At 36.3% G+C, this 15,431-nt stretch overlaps 1 protein-coding gene across 2 annotated transcripts; it reads left to right on the top strand.

Annotated features, from left to right (window-relative positions):
- The first annotated feature begins 294 nt into the window (after nt 1–294).
- Nucleotides 295–11,643, top strand: LOC109102847 (sushi repeat-containing protein SRPX-like). Of its 2 annotated transcripts, XM_042731066.1 has the most exons (10): nt 295–484; nt 4,825–4,872; nt 5,237–5,428; nt 7,713–7,889; nt 7,986–8,112; nt 8,331–8,452; nt 9,212–9,391; nt 9,703–9,836; nt 10,885–11,006; nt 11,185–11,643. In XM_042731066.1, exons 1-10 carry the CDS (start codon nt 310–312, stop codon nt 11,360–11,362), a joined length of 1,455 nt encoding a protein of 484 aa, XP_042587000.1. In that variant the 5' UTR covers nt 295–309; the 3' UTR covers nt 11,363–11,643. The 2 variants fall into 2 exon arrangements, with proteins under 2 accessions (XP_042587000.1, XP_042587002.1); XM_042731068.1 differs by lacking the exon at nt 4,825–4,872.
- Nucleotides 11,644–15,431: the final 3,788 nt, after the last annotated feature.

Below are 15,431 nucleotides of genomic sequence, written 5' to 3'. Positions count from 1 at the left end.
AATTTTGAGGTGTTTAGCTGTATACAAGGCTCTTACATGAATTAAACCTACTACACACTTCCTTATAATCTCAAATTCTAAAGAAATGCTGTTGGAATTTCTATCATAATTTGAACCAAAAAAACTCCTGCAAGAAGAATTCTGAACTGATCTCCAATAATAAATCATGAATAATAAAAAGGCAATTTAGCTGTGACTTAAGCGTCCCACTTTTAGTCTATTTTTTAAACACTCTTAACCGTGCCATACACAGTCGATCCGTGTAGAGCCAACTGTCCACGCACTGCTCTGTGCGCACGCTCGCGCTGGATGAAGAGCTCTCGTATTTCTGGAGAGGAGGCGGGATCGGGTTTGTGCTCTCGATTCCCTCCTAGGAATGCACCCGAGGTGTCCCAGCAGCTCCTGGACTTCCTAAAGATGGACACCTGGATGTGTGTGTATATGATAGTGGGACTTCAGCTGTCCGGGAGTTTCGCGTATGACGGTAAGAGACCCATCCAAACGGTTCCTGTTGAGTCCCGCGCTGTGAGATTTAATAAGTCAAAATGTGTTGTTTGAGCAAGACTGATTAAACCAATGCAGAGTTAAGCAAACATCAGAAAGAATAAAGTGTTTGTGCGTCTATGAGTTTTCTCACGCTGTTTCTGCTAGCTTTCCTGTATTAGGCACAGTATATTACAGCAGAGCTCAGAGTGTTTACGTGGACGCTTTTGGGGCTGTTTGGGGGGGAAAGAAGGGGGTAAATTCGCTAAATCCGGGGAAAATACACTGAACTCTTTCATATGAAAAGGCACTGATGACTTGTCACCACTAGGACACTGTGCTCCCGGACGATCTGCTCAATACTGATGAGTCTGACACATCTTTTGAATGCATCGTCTTTAAAGAGTCTGTGATAAATGACATAAATATTGTAAGATCTTCAACAAAGCGCTGAGATGACTGTCAGAATTTGCGATATTTCCAAAGACGCAGACATGTTCAGTCTTGTAGCTATACAGCTATTATATACTATATATATAATAGCTATATATAGCTATACACTATACATAGCTATTATATCTCATTCATTGAGATTTCATATATGATATTTGATCAATTTAGATCATTTTAATATTTAATACCATGCACATTTAACAGTTTATTAATTATCTTCTCATTTAGATAATTTTGACCTTTAATACCTTACACATTCATAAATTAACAGTTTCCTCATTATCTTCTAAGTTAGCAAGGGACTGTACATAAAATACTTTTTAAGTGCCTACTTAAGGGAATAATATTTCTTCTTGATTGTGTTGTTGAGTCATTTGGAGGCCAAGTCAAATCTCGCATCTCAAAAAAATTGCTTACTTATGTCTCAAGTCAACAGAATTAAATAGCAATCATCAAAATTTGATACAGTGACATTGGATTTGCATTACAGAAATTCTGCATGCAAAATCTGGATCAACTAGTAATAAATCATCAGGCATGTGTTAATATGCTGGTGTTGTGCTGTCCCTCAGGCTTTGACACTGCTACATAGCTATGTCTAACTCTGCCAGAATGGTTTTTAATTTTACTCTTCAGTTAGCATGGGGTCTGGATCAGATTTGAGGAAATATGAATCCTATTTTTTTTTTTTTCACATTTTAGGGGGAAAAACATATTTTTGTGTTCAGAGCTGCAGGCTATGTCCTCAAAAGTTGTGTTTTTAAAAAGTTTTAAAATGTGAACCAGGGACTGAGAGAAGAAATTGACTAGATGACCAAAGAGATCTGGAATGTGGAACGAGGAGATTACAAATATACTGGGGAGCACAACCATGTAAAGCTTTAAAAACAAAGAGCAAAATCTTAAAATCAACACGGAGGTGTTTAATCTGGTTTATGTTTGTATCAGGCTGGTGGGGGCTCGTTTCGGAGTATTTTGTGTATATTACTAAGAACAAAAAGTATGCTTTGCTTTCAGAAAACATTGTTTCTATTCCAGCAGAAGCAGAATAAATCCCTTCAAACCTTTGGTTTCTCTGTCCAAGATTTTTTTGTTTAGAGAATTAATTGAAAAAGCAAAGAGCCTTGCTTGGACTCGCTCAGACATGTGAATTTCCTGTGCTGCTGGAAACACAATTCAAGAAGCTGAAGAGATGCATGTGTTGTGGTGGTAGAACTCATTGCTAAATTACCAATTCATCTTCATTCCGAGGACTGTTAGAGTTAATTCAATAAAATGTTGACTGTGTGAGGCTGTGGCTCATGTCATTGGGTTTTAGGTTGTGGTTGTGGTCCAGACATCAATTTGTAAATGCACTGGAGGTCCAATTTACGAGTACAACAGACTCGCATATTGGCTTTATTTGCATGTGTAAAGTAAAAGTCAGTAAAATAAATGACGTTTTACAACGTTTCAGTAAATTGCCTCAAATGCAGTTGTTTATTCACAAAGACTGGGTGGCTATTTGTGTTTGTGTATTTTATGGCCTTGTGAACACAAACACAGACTCATGCTGGCTAAAACATGAACACATGTTTACAAGCTTAAGAAACTGTCTTGACTTGAGAACTAATATCAATGAATTTCATGTGCTTTTATGTAGTTGTAAAATACCCACATACTCAAACGTGAATTATTCAAACTGTCTGAACTAAGTGTTTTGACTAATGTGATAAATCAGTAGCTCCAATTTACAAAAATCTTTTATGTGAGCTAGCTTGTTGCATATGAGAGAAAAACGATCATAAGTTTAGAATTTGACCCTGTTGTTGTGGCTTTATTTACAGATTGATGTAAAACAATAGTTTCAAAATAGAAAAGGAAAGTTCAACTTTGATCTGGATGTTTGCTTAGGAACTGTTATTGTGCTAAGGTGTTCTGGACGATTGATAGGCCATTGTGCGGTGGCTGATGGTCAGACTGTAGCATGAGGTTAACTAACTTCCACACACATAGGAGTTGTGAATCTGTGGAGCTGGAACTGTTGCAGACAATGAACATAGGGAGCCTGAGGGTTCTTACTTTCTGATGACTAATGACTGCAGAACATCCATCCAAGAGTGAGCCGTTTTTAAGCTAAACATTCTAGAAGTTGTGAAATCTCAGGACTGGGGTAAAACAGAAGGTGCAGCAGAAGCTATATGGTTTAGTTACCATAAAGTTTTCTTAAGTGGAAACTCCCTATTTATGTGTGTGTGTGTGTGTGTGTGTGTGTGTGTGTGTGTGTGTGTGTGTGTGTGTGTGTGAGAGAGAGAGAGAGAGAGAGAGAAACTGAGCCAAGTCAGTGAGTATTCTGGGTTACACAACGTTCTGCTGAGCTTAACAGAATGGAACAGGAAAACTCATCTGCCAAATGGAGCAAACACACACACCTACACACATGATCCCTGTGGAGTGTTTTCCATGATAGAAGTTGGAAAACTGTGGTCCTGTCATGATTCCCCTCTAGCTCTGCATTAACATTGTGTGTATGTGTGTGTGTGAGTGAGTGTGAGTCTCTTGAGTTCTTGTTACTGCATCAGAGGGAGCTTTGATCTAACTTGCTGTGTGATCTGCCATCCACACACTTACACACACACACACAAGAGAGAGAAAAGAACAGAACTAGAGGGAATAAAAAAGCGAATCAGCATCAATTTATATGCACTGAATGCAGGCTCTTGTTTTTTGTGTTTGATCCCAGTCTAAGAGGGCAATCTGTGGGTAATGGAGTTTTCCATGTTTTTTGAAGCTGGCCTTGTTTTAAGTTTCTGGATCACTTACTTTCAGATTGCAGTAAGTACAAGTCACAGAATTAGATGGAATAGAACACCGAAACCTATTTCTGTTGGAGAACATTTTGTTTGTTTTTTTCTGCAGCATGGTTGATGGAAGTTGAAATTACACGTTGACTGTTGTAAAAGAGCTTCTGTCATGACATTCAAAGGAAATAAGCAATGTAAAATTAGCAGCTACTAGTCTGACCTCTGAATGAAGCCATGCCAACATCTATTCCATCTAGTCCTTCCGTGCAAAGCATGATATCCTAATATAGTGTTATATGTTATTTTATGTGGCTGCCATTTTCACTGCATCGCCATGTGACACACTGTAATTCATTACATTACCTGCAGGGGTCATTGTTGTATTTCATGCCATGTCATAAATGCAACAAACCCAGATTTCAGACGTTAGCAATGTAAGCCTCAGAGTAAAAATAATAATAATAATAATAATTACAAATATAATTGCGAGAAAGTTTGGAAAAGGAAATACATTCACATTTATAAAGTTAAAAAGGTCACACTGCTAAAGATCACGTTTAAAAAGAGAAATGAGATATAAAGTTACAAAATCAATACATATAGGGGTCGGTAAGATTAAAGGAAATATTTTAATATATAAAAATAAATATTTTAAAATATTACTGAAAAAAAAAATCTTAATTTTGTAAAATATTAATACAATTTAAATGAACTCTTTTCTATTTTAAATTAAATTTATTCCTGGGATGGATGCCATTAATCCAGTCTTCAGGGTCACGTGATCCTTCACAAATCATTCTAATATGCTGATTTGGTGTTCAAATCACATTTCTTATTATTATCAATCCTCAAAACAGTTCTCTTGAAATCTTGAACAGACTTTTGAACGGTAGTGTATATAATTACACATTTTTATTCTGAGGTTTCCATATGTTAGCCAACTGAACTTAAAAATAATCTAAGATATTACAACAAAAACCGAACTGTGGATTGCTTTGTTCTAATACATCCACTCACAATACAAATGATTCTAGCTAAGCTGAATCTGATATTCTGCGGTAATGCCAACTCTTTCTTGCTTTTGCTGTCCTAAACTGTTTTGCAGGCTCTGGATACTGGCCATACACTGATGATGAAGATGTGCGATACACAGGTGAACACGTGCAAGGACATACTACATTAAATGCACATACTGAACTCAAAAACCCATTACACAGAACTTAAACCCATCTTCTCTCAGTAAAGCACTCTTACCACATAACACATGAGCACTGCTGTCAGAACACATACATTCACAACACAGCGGACACATCTCTGACTGCCTGCTTAGGCCTCAGGTCTCTGAATGCTTCCTCTTCTTCTGTGGCTGTGCTACTTTATCTGTGTTCATGTTTCTCCATGCATGTCTGGATGATGCCAGTTATCAAGGTAAGTTTATTAGACCGTGTTTTGCTATGACTCAGTGTCCTTCTTCAGTGTATTTGTGTACGTGTGTGATAACGTGCGTCTCTTTCTAGGCGTTCCATGGTGTGCTCCAGTGAAAGTCAAACATGGTCACGTCAGCTGCCAGACACCACGCGGAGAACGTTATAAGAATGTTCTGGGAACTCGCTGCAAGATCCGCTGTAAGACGGGCTACGAGATGCACGGCAGCAGCGAGATCCTCTGCATGGCCAGCAAACAGTGGTCAGGAAACTACGCTTGCAGAGGTCTGACGTTGACAATCACATTATAAGATCATATTGCATATGAATGCGGACTCACTTCAATGATTAAGATGAATTAGTGCATATTCAGTTCTATATTTTATTGCAATCATTTTGCAAATATTACATAATCACACATTTTTGTTATTTTTATTTACTTTTTATTGTTTGTTCATTTACACTACCATTTAAAAGTCTGAGCTTGGTAACATATTTGAATGTTTTAAAAATAAGTCTTTAAAGGAGCCATGTGTAATGTCTGGCAAAAAAATCAAGTCATACTCCACATTCCATACCAGATGGGGGCAATATGCCTCAATAAAGTGAATTGGTCTACTCTAGAGTAACAAACGAGAAACGGCATAGTCTCTATGCTCCGCCCCTACCTTCACAACAACCCTAGAGCCATAGCCGAAGCCTAAAGGACGTTTTGCCTCCAGAGGAACGTTTGGTGATGTCAAGTGAAATTGAAACATGACATCTTCAAGCTACTCCCCTTCACCTTTACCAGTGAATATGTTCATATTCGTTTTGTTCATATTACATTTTGAATTGTATATACACATTATTTGAATTAAATTAATTTGACAGACAGCATTCTGTCAACATCATTGGTCAACATCAGACAGCTGATGTTGACCAAGCTAGCGCCAACCAACGTAACCAGAGCTGCCAACTCTCAAGCATTCACTGTGAGACACACGCAATTGACTCTTTTCACACGCTTTCAAAAACTTGACCACTCTGAATATAGTGAGTGAGTGCGCGCGCGGCCGGGGCGCTCTCTCTCTCTCTCTCTCTCTCTCTCTCGGGTTCATTATCATCGAAGACATTTCAAGCTTCTTAGGTAATGTTACATTTTAGCATCAGCTAGGTAGAGACGGGCTTTGGTAGATAACAGGTGAAAACCGGATCGGATCTGTGGGTAAGTTATAGCTAGCTAACTATCAAACGCAGCTACGGTTAGCCATCGAACAGCCTTCGATACATTTCTATGTTATAACTTCCCGAAAAAAAATAACGCAAACATATAAAACAAACTTCTAGCGAAATACTAACAGCATCTTTTACTTACCAATCCAAAAGAAATGTTGCAAGTATGGAGTCGAAGCTCATTTCTTTCAAGTCCATCAGTTGTCTCCAGCGATGGAAAGCAGTGCCGATGTTTACTCTGTTTCGGCTCCTTTTCTTATCGGATTTGATTTGTGATTCCGAGCGCGGTTGCTTGACATCAGGTTCAAGTACGCCCACAAGCCGTGCGAGTTATTCGTGTATTGCAGGTTGGCTGGTGGGTATATTGCCCGCATACCGCCTCCCATGGCCGAAACTGGTATTACGACACCTGTCGGGCCGTGGCTAGTAATGCTAATGCTAATTAAGGTTGATATCTCTGCAGCACTATAACTTGACATTTTTTTAATGACATCATCGCCCTTATTTCTTCTCATTCTTTTGATGCGTGTAGGTCATTTTTTGGATATTTTTACCTCAATTTTTACACATGGCACCTTTAATGCTCACCAAGGCTGTATTTATTTGAGTAATATACTGTAAAACAGTAATAGTGTGAATTTTAAATAATTTAATTAAAAAAACTGTTTTTTACTAATATATTTTAAAATGTAAATTTTCAGCAGCCATTATTCCAGCTTTCAGTGTCACACAATCTTTCAGAAATCATTCTAATATGCTGATTTGCTGCTCAAGAAACATTTCTAACTATTGTTGCATAGTATTTTTGTGGAAACTGATTCTTTGATGAATAGAAAGTTCAAAAGAACAAAATTATTTGACATTTCTTTACTCTCACTGTTGATCAGTTTAATGCATTCTTGTTGAATAAAAGTATTATTTTATTTAAAAAAAAAATTTCTTAAAAAGAACCAAAACTTTTGAACAGTAGTGTATTTTTTATTTATTTATTATGATATCTATATTAGTTATTGGTAAACTTAAAATTGTTTTTCAATTTGCTTTATTATATACATTTTTATTATTGATTATTTTGATTAGCAAATTGCAGTTTCATTAATTTGTTTAGCCATGTGCTGAAAATTTGATAGCTTTATTAATTTTTATCAATTAATTTACTGATTCTCAATTGATTTTTGTTGATTTATTAATTCCTCAAATGATTATTAAGGGTCACAGTTGGATCCTCAAAGCTGAAGGCATCTCAAGACACAACTTAGCACTACTCACAGCCAGTCACATGTCTGATTTTGATTGACAGCAGTGATTGTCTATTGATAATCAATTTTCACCAGAGCATAAATTATGTTTACAGAGGTCCGCTGCCCTAAACTGGCCATGCCATCTAACGGAGGTTATAAGTGTTCAGACGGATCGTACTTCAGTTCCCGCTGCCAGTTTTTCTGCTCACCAGGGTACATGCTTCGAGGAGACCACAGCGCTACCTGCCAAAGCAGCAGAACGTGGAGCGGCGGCAACAGTGTGTGTGTGGGTGGGTTAAATAGTCATTGAGCACTCATTATCATTTATTTACAGATATGAATCCATGACATAGTATTTAGGCATGTAAAGGTGTTTTCTGTTTCAGATGTGGATCCCCCAGTTATTAAGTGTCCTAATATAAAAGAGAAGACCGCTGAACCAGGAAAACTCACCGCCAAAGTGACTTGGGACACACCAGAGGGCAAAGACACGGCAGACGGCATCCTGACAGAGTCAGTGTAGCAGTTTACTCCTCAGCATATATGAAAGTAACCATGGCAATGGGCAAATTTAGTTCAAATGCAGGTCTTCATGCTAAAATATTTGACCGCTCAATGCCACAATTGAGAATTGAGTAATTTCAAGCTGAATTCACATTTAAATCTAATCAGTGGAATAAATCTAATCCAGATTGTTGTTGTGAGAAAGAGACTGTTTATTTTTGTTGTAGTGTTATACTGAAAGGAAAGCCATCAGGATCACAGTTTCCAGAAGGGAATCATAAATTATCATACACTGTGTTTGACCGTGCTGAGAACAAGGCGACCTGCAGGTTCAGTGTTCGAGTGAGAGGTGAGTTCTTTCTAAGCTACCAGTTACTCATGTTTTAAGAAGTTAAGATACAGTCAAGCAGTTCTTTAAAAGTGCTTAGCTAAACTATGAGCATCTAAGAAATGTTAGCTACAAAACCTCTGAAGCTTTTTAAATTTGGCAACATCTTTTTAAATATACACTACTTTTCAAATATTTGTGGTCGGTAAGATTTGTTCATGCTCATTTTTATTTCACTTGGTTTGAGTCGAATGGTAATGTTTTGAAATATTACATTTTAAAATAACTGTTTCTAAAATGTAATTTATTCTTGTGATGGCAGAGCTGACATTTTAGCAGTCATTACTCCAGCCTTGTGTGTCACATGATTTTTCTGATATGCTGATTTGCTGCTCAAAAAATGTTTCATCTTTTTATCAGTTTTGAAAACAGTTTTAGTGGAAACTGTGATCAATTATTTTCATGATTCTTTGAAGAATAGACAGTTCAAGAGAGCATCATTTATTTGAAATGGAAATCTTTTGTAACATAAATATATTTACTGTTACTATAATTTGTTTATTTTATGCATCCTTGATAAATGAATGTAAAGTTCAAAATTTTGAGCAACAGAGTAGCTATCAGATTATATAATGTAGGCAACTGAAAAAGCTAAATCATTTTGAGAACAGGTAAACTACTCTCACATTACTGAAGAATGTCATTGGTTTATTTAGTTGCAGAACATTGCATAATATGCTGCCATTGACACACATCGTGTGTGTTGTGTGTGTGTTGCAGTGCGTCGCTGTACTCCTCTCTCTGTCCCTGACAATGGCTGGATGAAATGTGACAGTGCTGGTGATAATTACGGGGCCACGTGTGAATTCCGCTGTCTGGGCGGCTACGAGCTCAGGGGCAGCGCTGCCAGAGTCTGCCAGTTTAACATGGAGTGGTCTGGCCTGGAGACTTCCTGTGCTCGTACGGAAAAAAACACACATTAACATCTCACAAACACCTGCAATCAGCTTAGAAGAATTCCTTGCATTATACATTATACCTCTTTATATGTAAGATTACATAGCATTCCTGAAAGAATTATGCTGCTGATTCATGTCAAATATTCAAATTTAATATTGAAGGCAGATTGTTAGAAATAAACGATGGCAGAATTTTCATGACAGAATTATTTATGTTAGGTTAAACCTCAGAATTCATGTAAAATTCATGATCTTGCTCTCCCTGTCCTGCCCTCTGGTGAATAACATCATAATCATTTGTTTTATTAAAAGCCATGAATATTAATGTTGGTGTGCAATCTGCTGCTGCATTACTGGACCAGTTCTATGAGAAGCGCCGCATTCTGATCATCTCCGCCCCCTCAGCTGCCAATCATTACTACAGATTCCAGATGACTAATTTACAGGTACAAGATCAAGATCTGCCTTTTTATTCTGTATAGATTATTTGTGTGTATGTGTGTGTGTGTGTGTGTGTGTGTGTGTGTGTGTGTTGTGTGTGCATATATATATATATATATATATATATATATATATATATAAATGTATTTGTGTGTGTGTAATTTATTGACATTAATGATCAATCTTACGATCATTTGTACAATTAAGAAATAAAAATAATATATAAATTTTTACATTGAAATGTAAAATTTATTTAAAATTTAAATGTAAAATATATTTAGTAAATATATAATATTAACTTTTTTACAAATTATGGTAAGATTCATATCTATATATCTATCTATCTATCTATCTATCTGTCTGTCTGTCTGTCTGTCTGTCTGAGACAGACTAAATCCAGAAGAACTGTGGCAACGTCTCCAAGGTGCTTCAAGAAACATACCTGCAAAGCTTCCTGAGATTTAATTCAGTTAATAAAAGTTAATTGATTAAGAAAATCTATTTATGACATTATGACAGCATCCTCATTTTACAGCATTTTTACACAAGTGCCTAAAACTTTTAACAGTACTGTAGGTTTCTTAAAGCATCTTGGAGACGTTGCCACAGTTCTTCTGGACTGAGTCTGTCTCAGTTTGTTCTGTCTCTTCATGTAATCCCAGACAGACAGATCCCAGACAGATATCTCTTGGTGGAGCACTGGCTGTTGTCAGACTCATTGTGCAAACAAAAATCTCACTGGATTATTACAATAAATGGCAAAATGAATGTTTGGAAATGTAAACTGATATTTTCTACTGACACACTACAGCAAAAGATAGAAATAACTGACTTAAAACCATTTTTAGCTGGTGAAAATACTAGCGTTCTAATAATTTTGGCCAGCACTATAATATTAAGATGTACGATTATATCTTAATATAGAAATGATTGTAAGATTCATCTAACAGAGAGAGAGAGAGATGAATGATGTTACAATACTTTGTAAGATTCTACATATATAAGCAACTAAATTGGAATGATCTGTATTGTGTGTGTGTGTGTGTGGTTCAGCATGCCCAGTGTGGTCTGGACTTGAGACATGTGACCGTGATTGAGTTGGTGGGCGTTTATCCAGCTCAGATCGGCCGCATCAGACACAGACTCATCCCTCCAAGACTGGCTCTACAACTCAGGTACTTTGTTACTATATTTTAGTCCCTTACAACACTTACAAGGATAATACTCAGTGCTGTCCTTAGCTGACGCGGGGCTGATAATACTTACATACATGATATACAACACTACTTTGTATATCAACTTGTAGTGAATTTATCCCGATAGTAAACAGTGTGTTTTGTTTGTGTGGGGCAGGTTGCTGCTGCAGCTGTCTCAAAACTCATTTAACATGGTGCTGCTGGACAAACAGGGAATGGATAAGCAGCGCTACACTTTCCCCATCACAGCAGCAGAGATCTTTACCACCATTGACACGTTTCCCCTCCGCACTGAGGAGGCCATACTACAGAAAGAGGCTGGACAGAGCTGCTAGATGTATATACAGTACACACATCTGTTTCTACTGGTTATAAAGCTACCAAACTACAAGAGAGAGTCTGGATAGAGCTGCTACATCTGATCACATATTGAAAACATACATACATGGACACACCTCTCTAAATATGAGTCTCTGTTGTTGGTCTTTTTTTATACTGCTCTACTCTATTTTATTTGTCTGGTGTTTCTATTTATGTCAGAGTGGACAGTCTACTTTTCATAAGAAATACTGTCAAAGCAATATTAATGCAATAAAGGCCTGTTTGATGATTGACATTTGAGAGCATGGGACTCAGCTTTCTTAAAATGCCAGTCATGTTTATCTTGGTTCCCTGGTTTGGTAAATAAATCTGCTCAAATTGAATTGAGTATAACAGAGTTATGATAAATATGTTTTCAATTTATTATGTATGGAATGACGTATTAAATGTCACAGTGGTAAAAAAAGGAGAAGGCTAAGATTATTGAAAGTATTTTGGTGTAGGGTTTTATTAACATTTCTTATATAAATTATATATTACACATTTATATTTATCCATTTATTAATATTTTTATTTAATATTAATTAGGTTTTAATTTGACTTTGGTATACACTAGTTGTTTAAATTTGCCTATAAATAAACATACCTTGACCTTAAAAAGCTTTTGTAAGAGTCAGTGGAAGCTATTTTGATGCCATGTGAAAAACTATGAAACTGGAAATTTTCATAACAACTCTTGTAGACCAATAAGGGTATATTATTTTATATATATATATATATATATATATATATATATATATATATATATATATATATATATTATTATATTATAATTTTTTTTTTTTTTTTTTTTTTACATATCTTTATATTTCATGGCCATTTTGGTTTGTGTTTTGCAAAGTTTGCTGCTTAAGCTGTGGTGGTGTTCATTCACATTGTTTCTAGATTATTGTGTAGAGTGATCAGATGCTTTTTAAATAATTGCTAAATGCTTCATTGGCCAAAAATTTAACTTTTCACCAAAAAAAAACAAACTAATTTCACTTTTTGATTGTGACACAAAATGACCAGCTAACATTAATTGACTAATCATATTACTAGTCAGGTGAAATCACTATCATACTAAATAGATTGTAAGAGCAGACTGATTGCTATAAAAGGAAGGAAGATGCACTTCCAATCATTGTGTTCTTGTTAGCTCCAAAGAAACACATGCAGCAATCACTGCTTTGCATCAAAATGGCCTCACATGCAAGGAAACTGCTACAAAGAATCTTGCACCTGAAAGAACCATTTACTGGATCATCAAGAACTTCAAGGAGAGAGGTTTGACTGCAGTGAAGAAGTCTTCAGGACGTCCCAAAGTGTCCAGCAAGTGCCAGGACCGTCTCCTCCTGAGGAGTCAGCTACAGAATCGTGTCACCAGCAGTGCAGAGCTTGCTCAGGAATGAGAGCAGGTTGGTGTGAGAGCATCTGCACACACAGTGAGGCAAAGATTTTTGGACAACGGCCTGGTGTCAAAAAGGGCAGCAAAGCCACTTCTCTCTAAAAAAACTTCACGGACAGACTGAAATTTTGCAGGAAGTACAAGGATTGGACAGCAGAAGACTGGTGCAAAGTTATTTTCTCTGATGAAGATCCCTTCCCACTGTTTGGGACATCTGGAAAATTGATTGTTCGGAGAAGAAAAGGTGAACACTACTGTGTTGTGCCAACAGTGAAGCATCCTGAGACCATCCATGTGTGGGGTTGCTTTTCAACCAAGGGAGTGGGCTCTCTCATAATTCTTCTCCAAAACACTGCCATGAATAAAGAGAGCAACTTCTCCCAACGATCCATGAGCAATTTGGAGATGATCTGCACATTTTCCAGCATGATGAAGCACCATGTCACAAAGCAAGAGTGATAAAGAAGTGGCTCTAAGATCATTACATTGAAATTTTGGATCCGTGGCCAGGCAACTCCCGGGATCTCAATCCCATAGAGAACATGTGGTCAATAAGAATGGTAAGTGGAAAAGCAGAAGCCCATAAATTGTGATCAACTCTGAGAACTAATAAGGCAAGAATGGATTGCCATCAGTCAGAATTTGGCCCAATATGCAGCATGCCAGAGCAAAATAATGAACTCACTGTAAATACGAACTCATTTTTTTTAGCCAATAAAAGCCTTTAAAACGTATATGCTTATTATTGTTTTTCAGTATACCATAGAAATGTGTGGAAAAATAATCTACAAATACTGAAGCAGCAGACTTTGCAAAACACAAAATTTATGTCACTGCCAAAACCTGTGGCCATGACTGTAAGTAAAGAGGTCAAAATATATAAAGTTACCTTTTTGTCACATAGTGAAAGGAAAATTTTGGGGATTCCGAAAAATAAAGAAAATTCAGCTTTGCCTCCACAGAAATAAATTACATTAAAAAAAAATCTAAACAGAAAAGTTATTTTAAACTGAAATAATATTTCACATTATTTTTACTGCAATTCTGATCAAATAAATGCAGAAGCAGAAGACATCTTTCAAATTATATATATATAAACATATCTATGTATGTAGAAAGAGAGAGAAATATAGAAAAATAATAAAGACGAGGGAAAAAAGAGAAATGAATCAGCAATAGTTGTTTAATAAGTTTATTCTCTCATTCTCTGATGAGAGCGAGGAAACAGCACACATACACCAAACATGCTGTGAATCAAACAGCTTCAGACGATATTAGACATGATAACACTTGGATGTCAAACATTGAGCCATATACATGCCACAAAATCTCTCAATTTATTAAACAGTAAGCTGTCCATAAGGTCTATTCACTTGACTGATGCTAACTAAAGTATAAGGTATAAGAGGGTGCACACGTTATTCATGGAGACCTCACAGTGACATGACGGCTCAATAGGATCAGCTGAGGAATTCACTATTAAACTCGCCTCAAAACTCAAAATAGGGCTCTAGGCATTGTGCTTATGCAATATGTGTGTGTGTTTTGTGATACTTTTCTGTATTACAATCTCTTTTCATCTATCTCTTTTCTCATTTCAGCTATAAATTCAATGTTTATAGATTTTTAGTATTAGTCTTAGGCTTTTTTGTGTGTGTGTTTTGGTTATAATTATATTATATAGCAATTTTTTTCCTTTGGAGTGGGGTGTGATAAGTGGCAGATGAAATAATCTACTAATATTTGCATGCTGAATTGTGACTAGTCTCACAGAAATGTAATCTTCCTATTTGGGTTTACAACTATCATTTTACCAAAAACATTGGAATTTCTTTGAGGAGCTGTAAATCTAGTTCAATGTAATGAATCACACTGACCTCAGATATTCTTTTTTTTTTTTTACCACAATTCTGTTTTTACATTAAAACTCTAGCTATGAAATTTAAGTCAGCATCAGTCTCTCTTTAGCCAAATATATGTGTATGTGACAGATCTGACACAATTATCATAACATCTTTTATGCATGTTTATATAAATGTGCTCAAAGAAATGACTGATCACATCCAGTACATTGTTCTCATGTGTGCAAGCGTTATATGCAGGTGCTATCTGTGCAAATCGGATAGATTTTTTCTTGGAGGAAGTGCTTTGTGCTTTGTTCTTACAGGACAAATGTGACCTTTGATTGTTGATCTTGTTCACTGTGCTCTTTTGAAATAGTCTTCATGTGTTATTCACAGTTCTGGCCAGTGAGCGTTAGATTGGAAATATAATCACACCTGGGTTGGAGTGTATTGTGTCGCACCATTTACACCTGGTATGAGATTCATCTCAGCTGTTCAATCACAAGCTGTCAGTGCTAAATGAAGACAGGTCACTGAAGGACAGTGTAAACCTGCCCATTATCCACTGCAGCAGAAATGTAGTTACATGTAGCTTTAAAATTAACCATCCAATTAAAACATTTCTTCAATTAGCCTGATATCAACATCTTTTGAAACACACACTTTTGAAGGGTGCTTAATATAGGTACTCGACTAAAATAATTGTGAAAGCAGCTTTAAACTTTATGCCTGTGCTTAGATTAAAATTTCAATGTATTTAAATGTATGACTTTGTACGATTTCTTTTCACTT

Source organism: Cyprinus carpio, chromosome B9 (assembly GCF_018340385.1).
Source record: "Cyprinus carpio isolate SPL01 chromosome B9, ASM1834038v1, whole genome shotgun sequence".
Lineage (NCBI taxonomy): Eukaryota > Metazoa > Chordata > Actinopteri > Cypriniformes > Cyprinidae > Cyprinus > Cyprinus carpio.
The sequence above is the reverse complement of the archived record's forward strand: the minus strand, read 5'-3'. Positions and strand labels throughout refer to the sequence as shown.

Coding starts and splice junctions, on each gene's coding strand:
- LOC109102847 (XM_042731066.1), top strand. CDS start 310: ATGAAGAGCTCTCGTATTTCTGGAGAGGAGGCGGGATCGGGTTTGTGC. Junction 7,890..7,985: donor CGGCAACAGTGTGTGTGTGG/GTGGGTTAAATA, acceptor TTTCTGTTTCAG/ATGTGGATCCCCCAGTTATT. Junction 8,453..9,211: donor GTTCAGTGTTCGAGTGAGAG/GTGAGTTCTTTC, acceptor TGTGTGTTGCAG/TGCGTCGCTGTACTCCTCTC.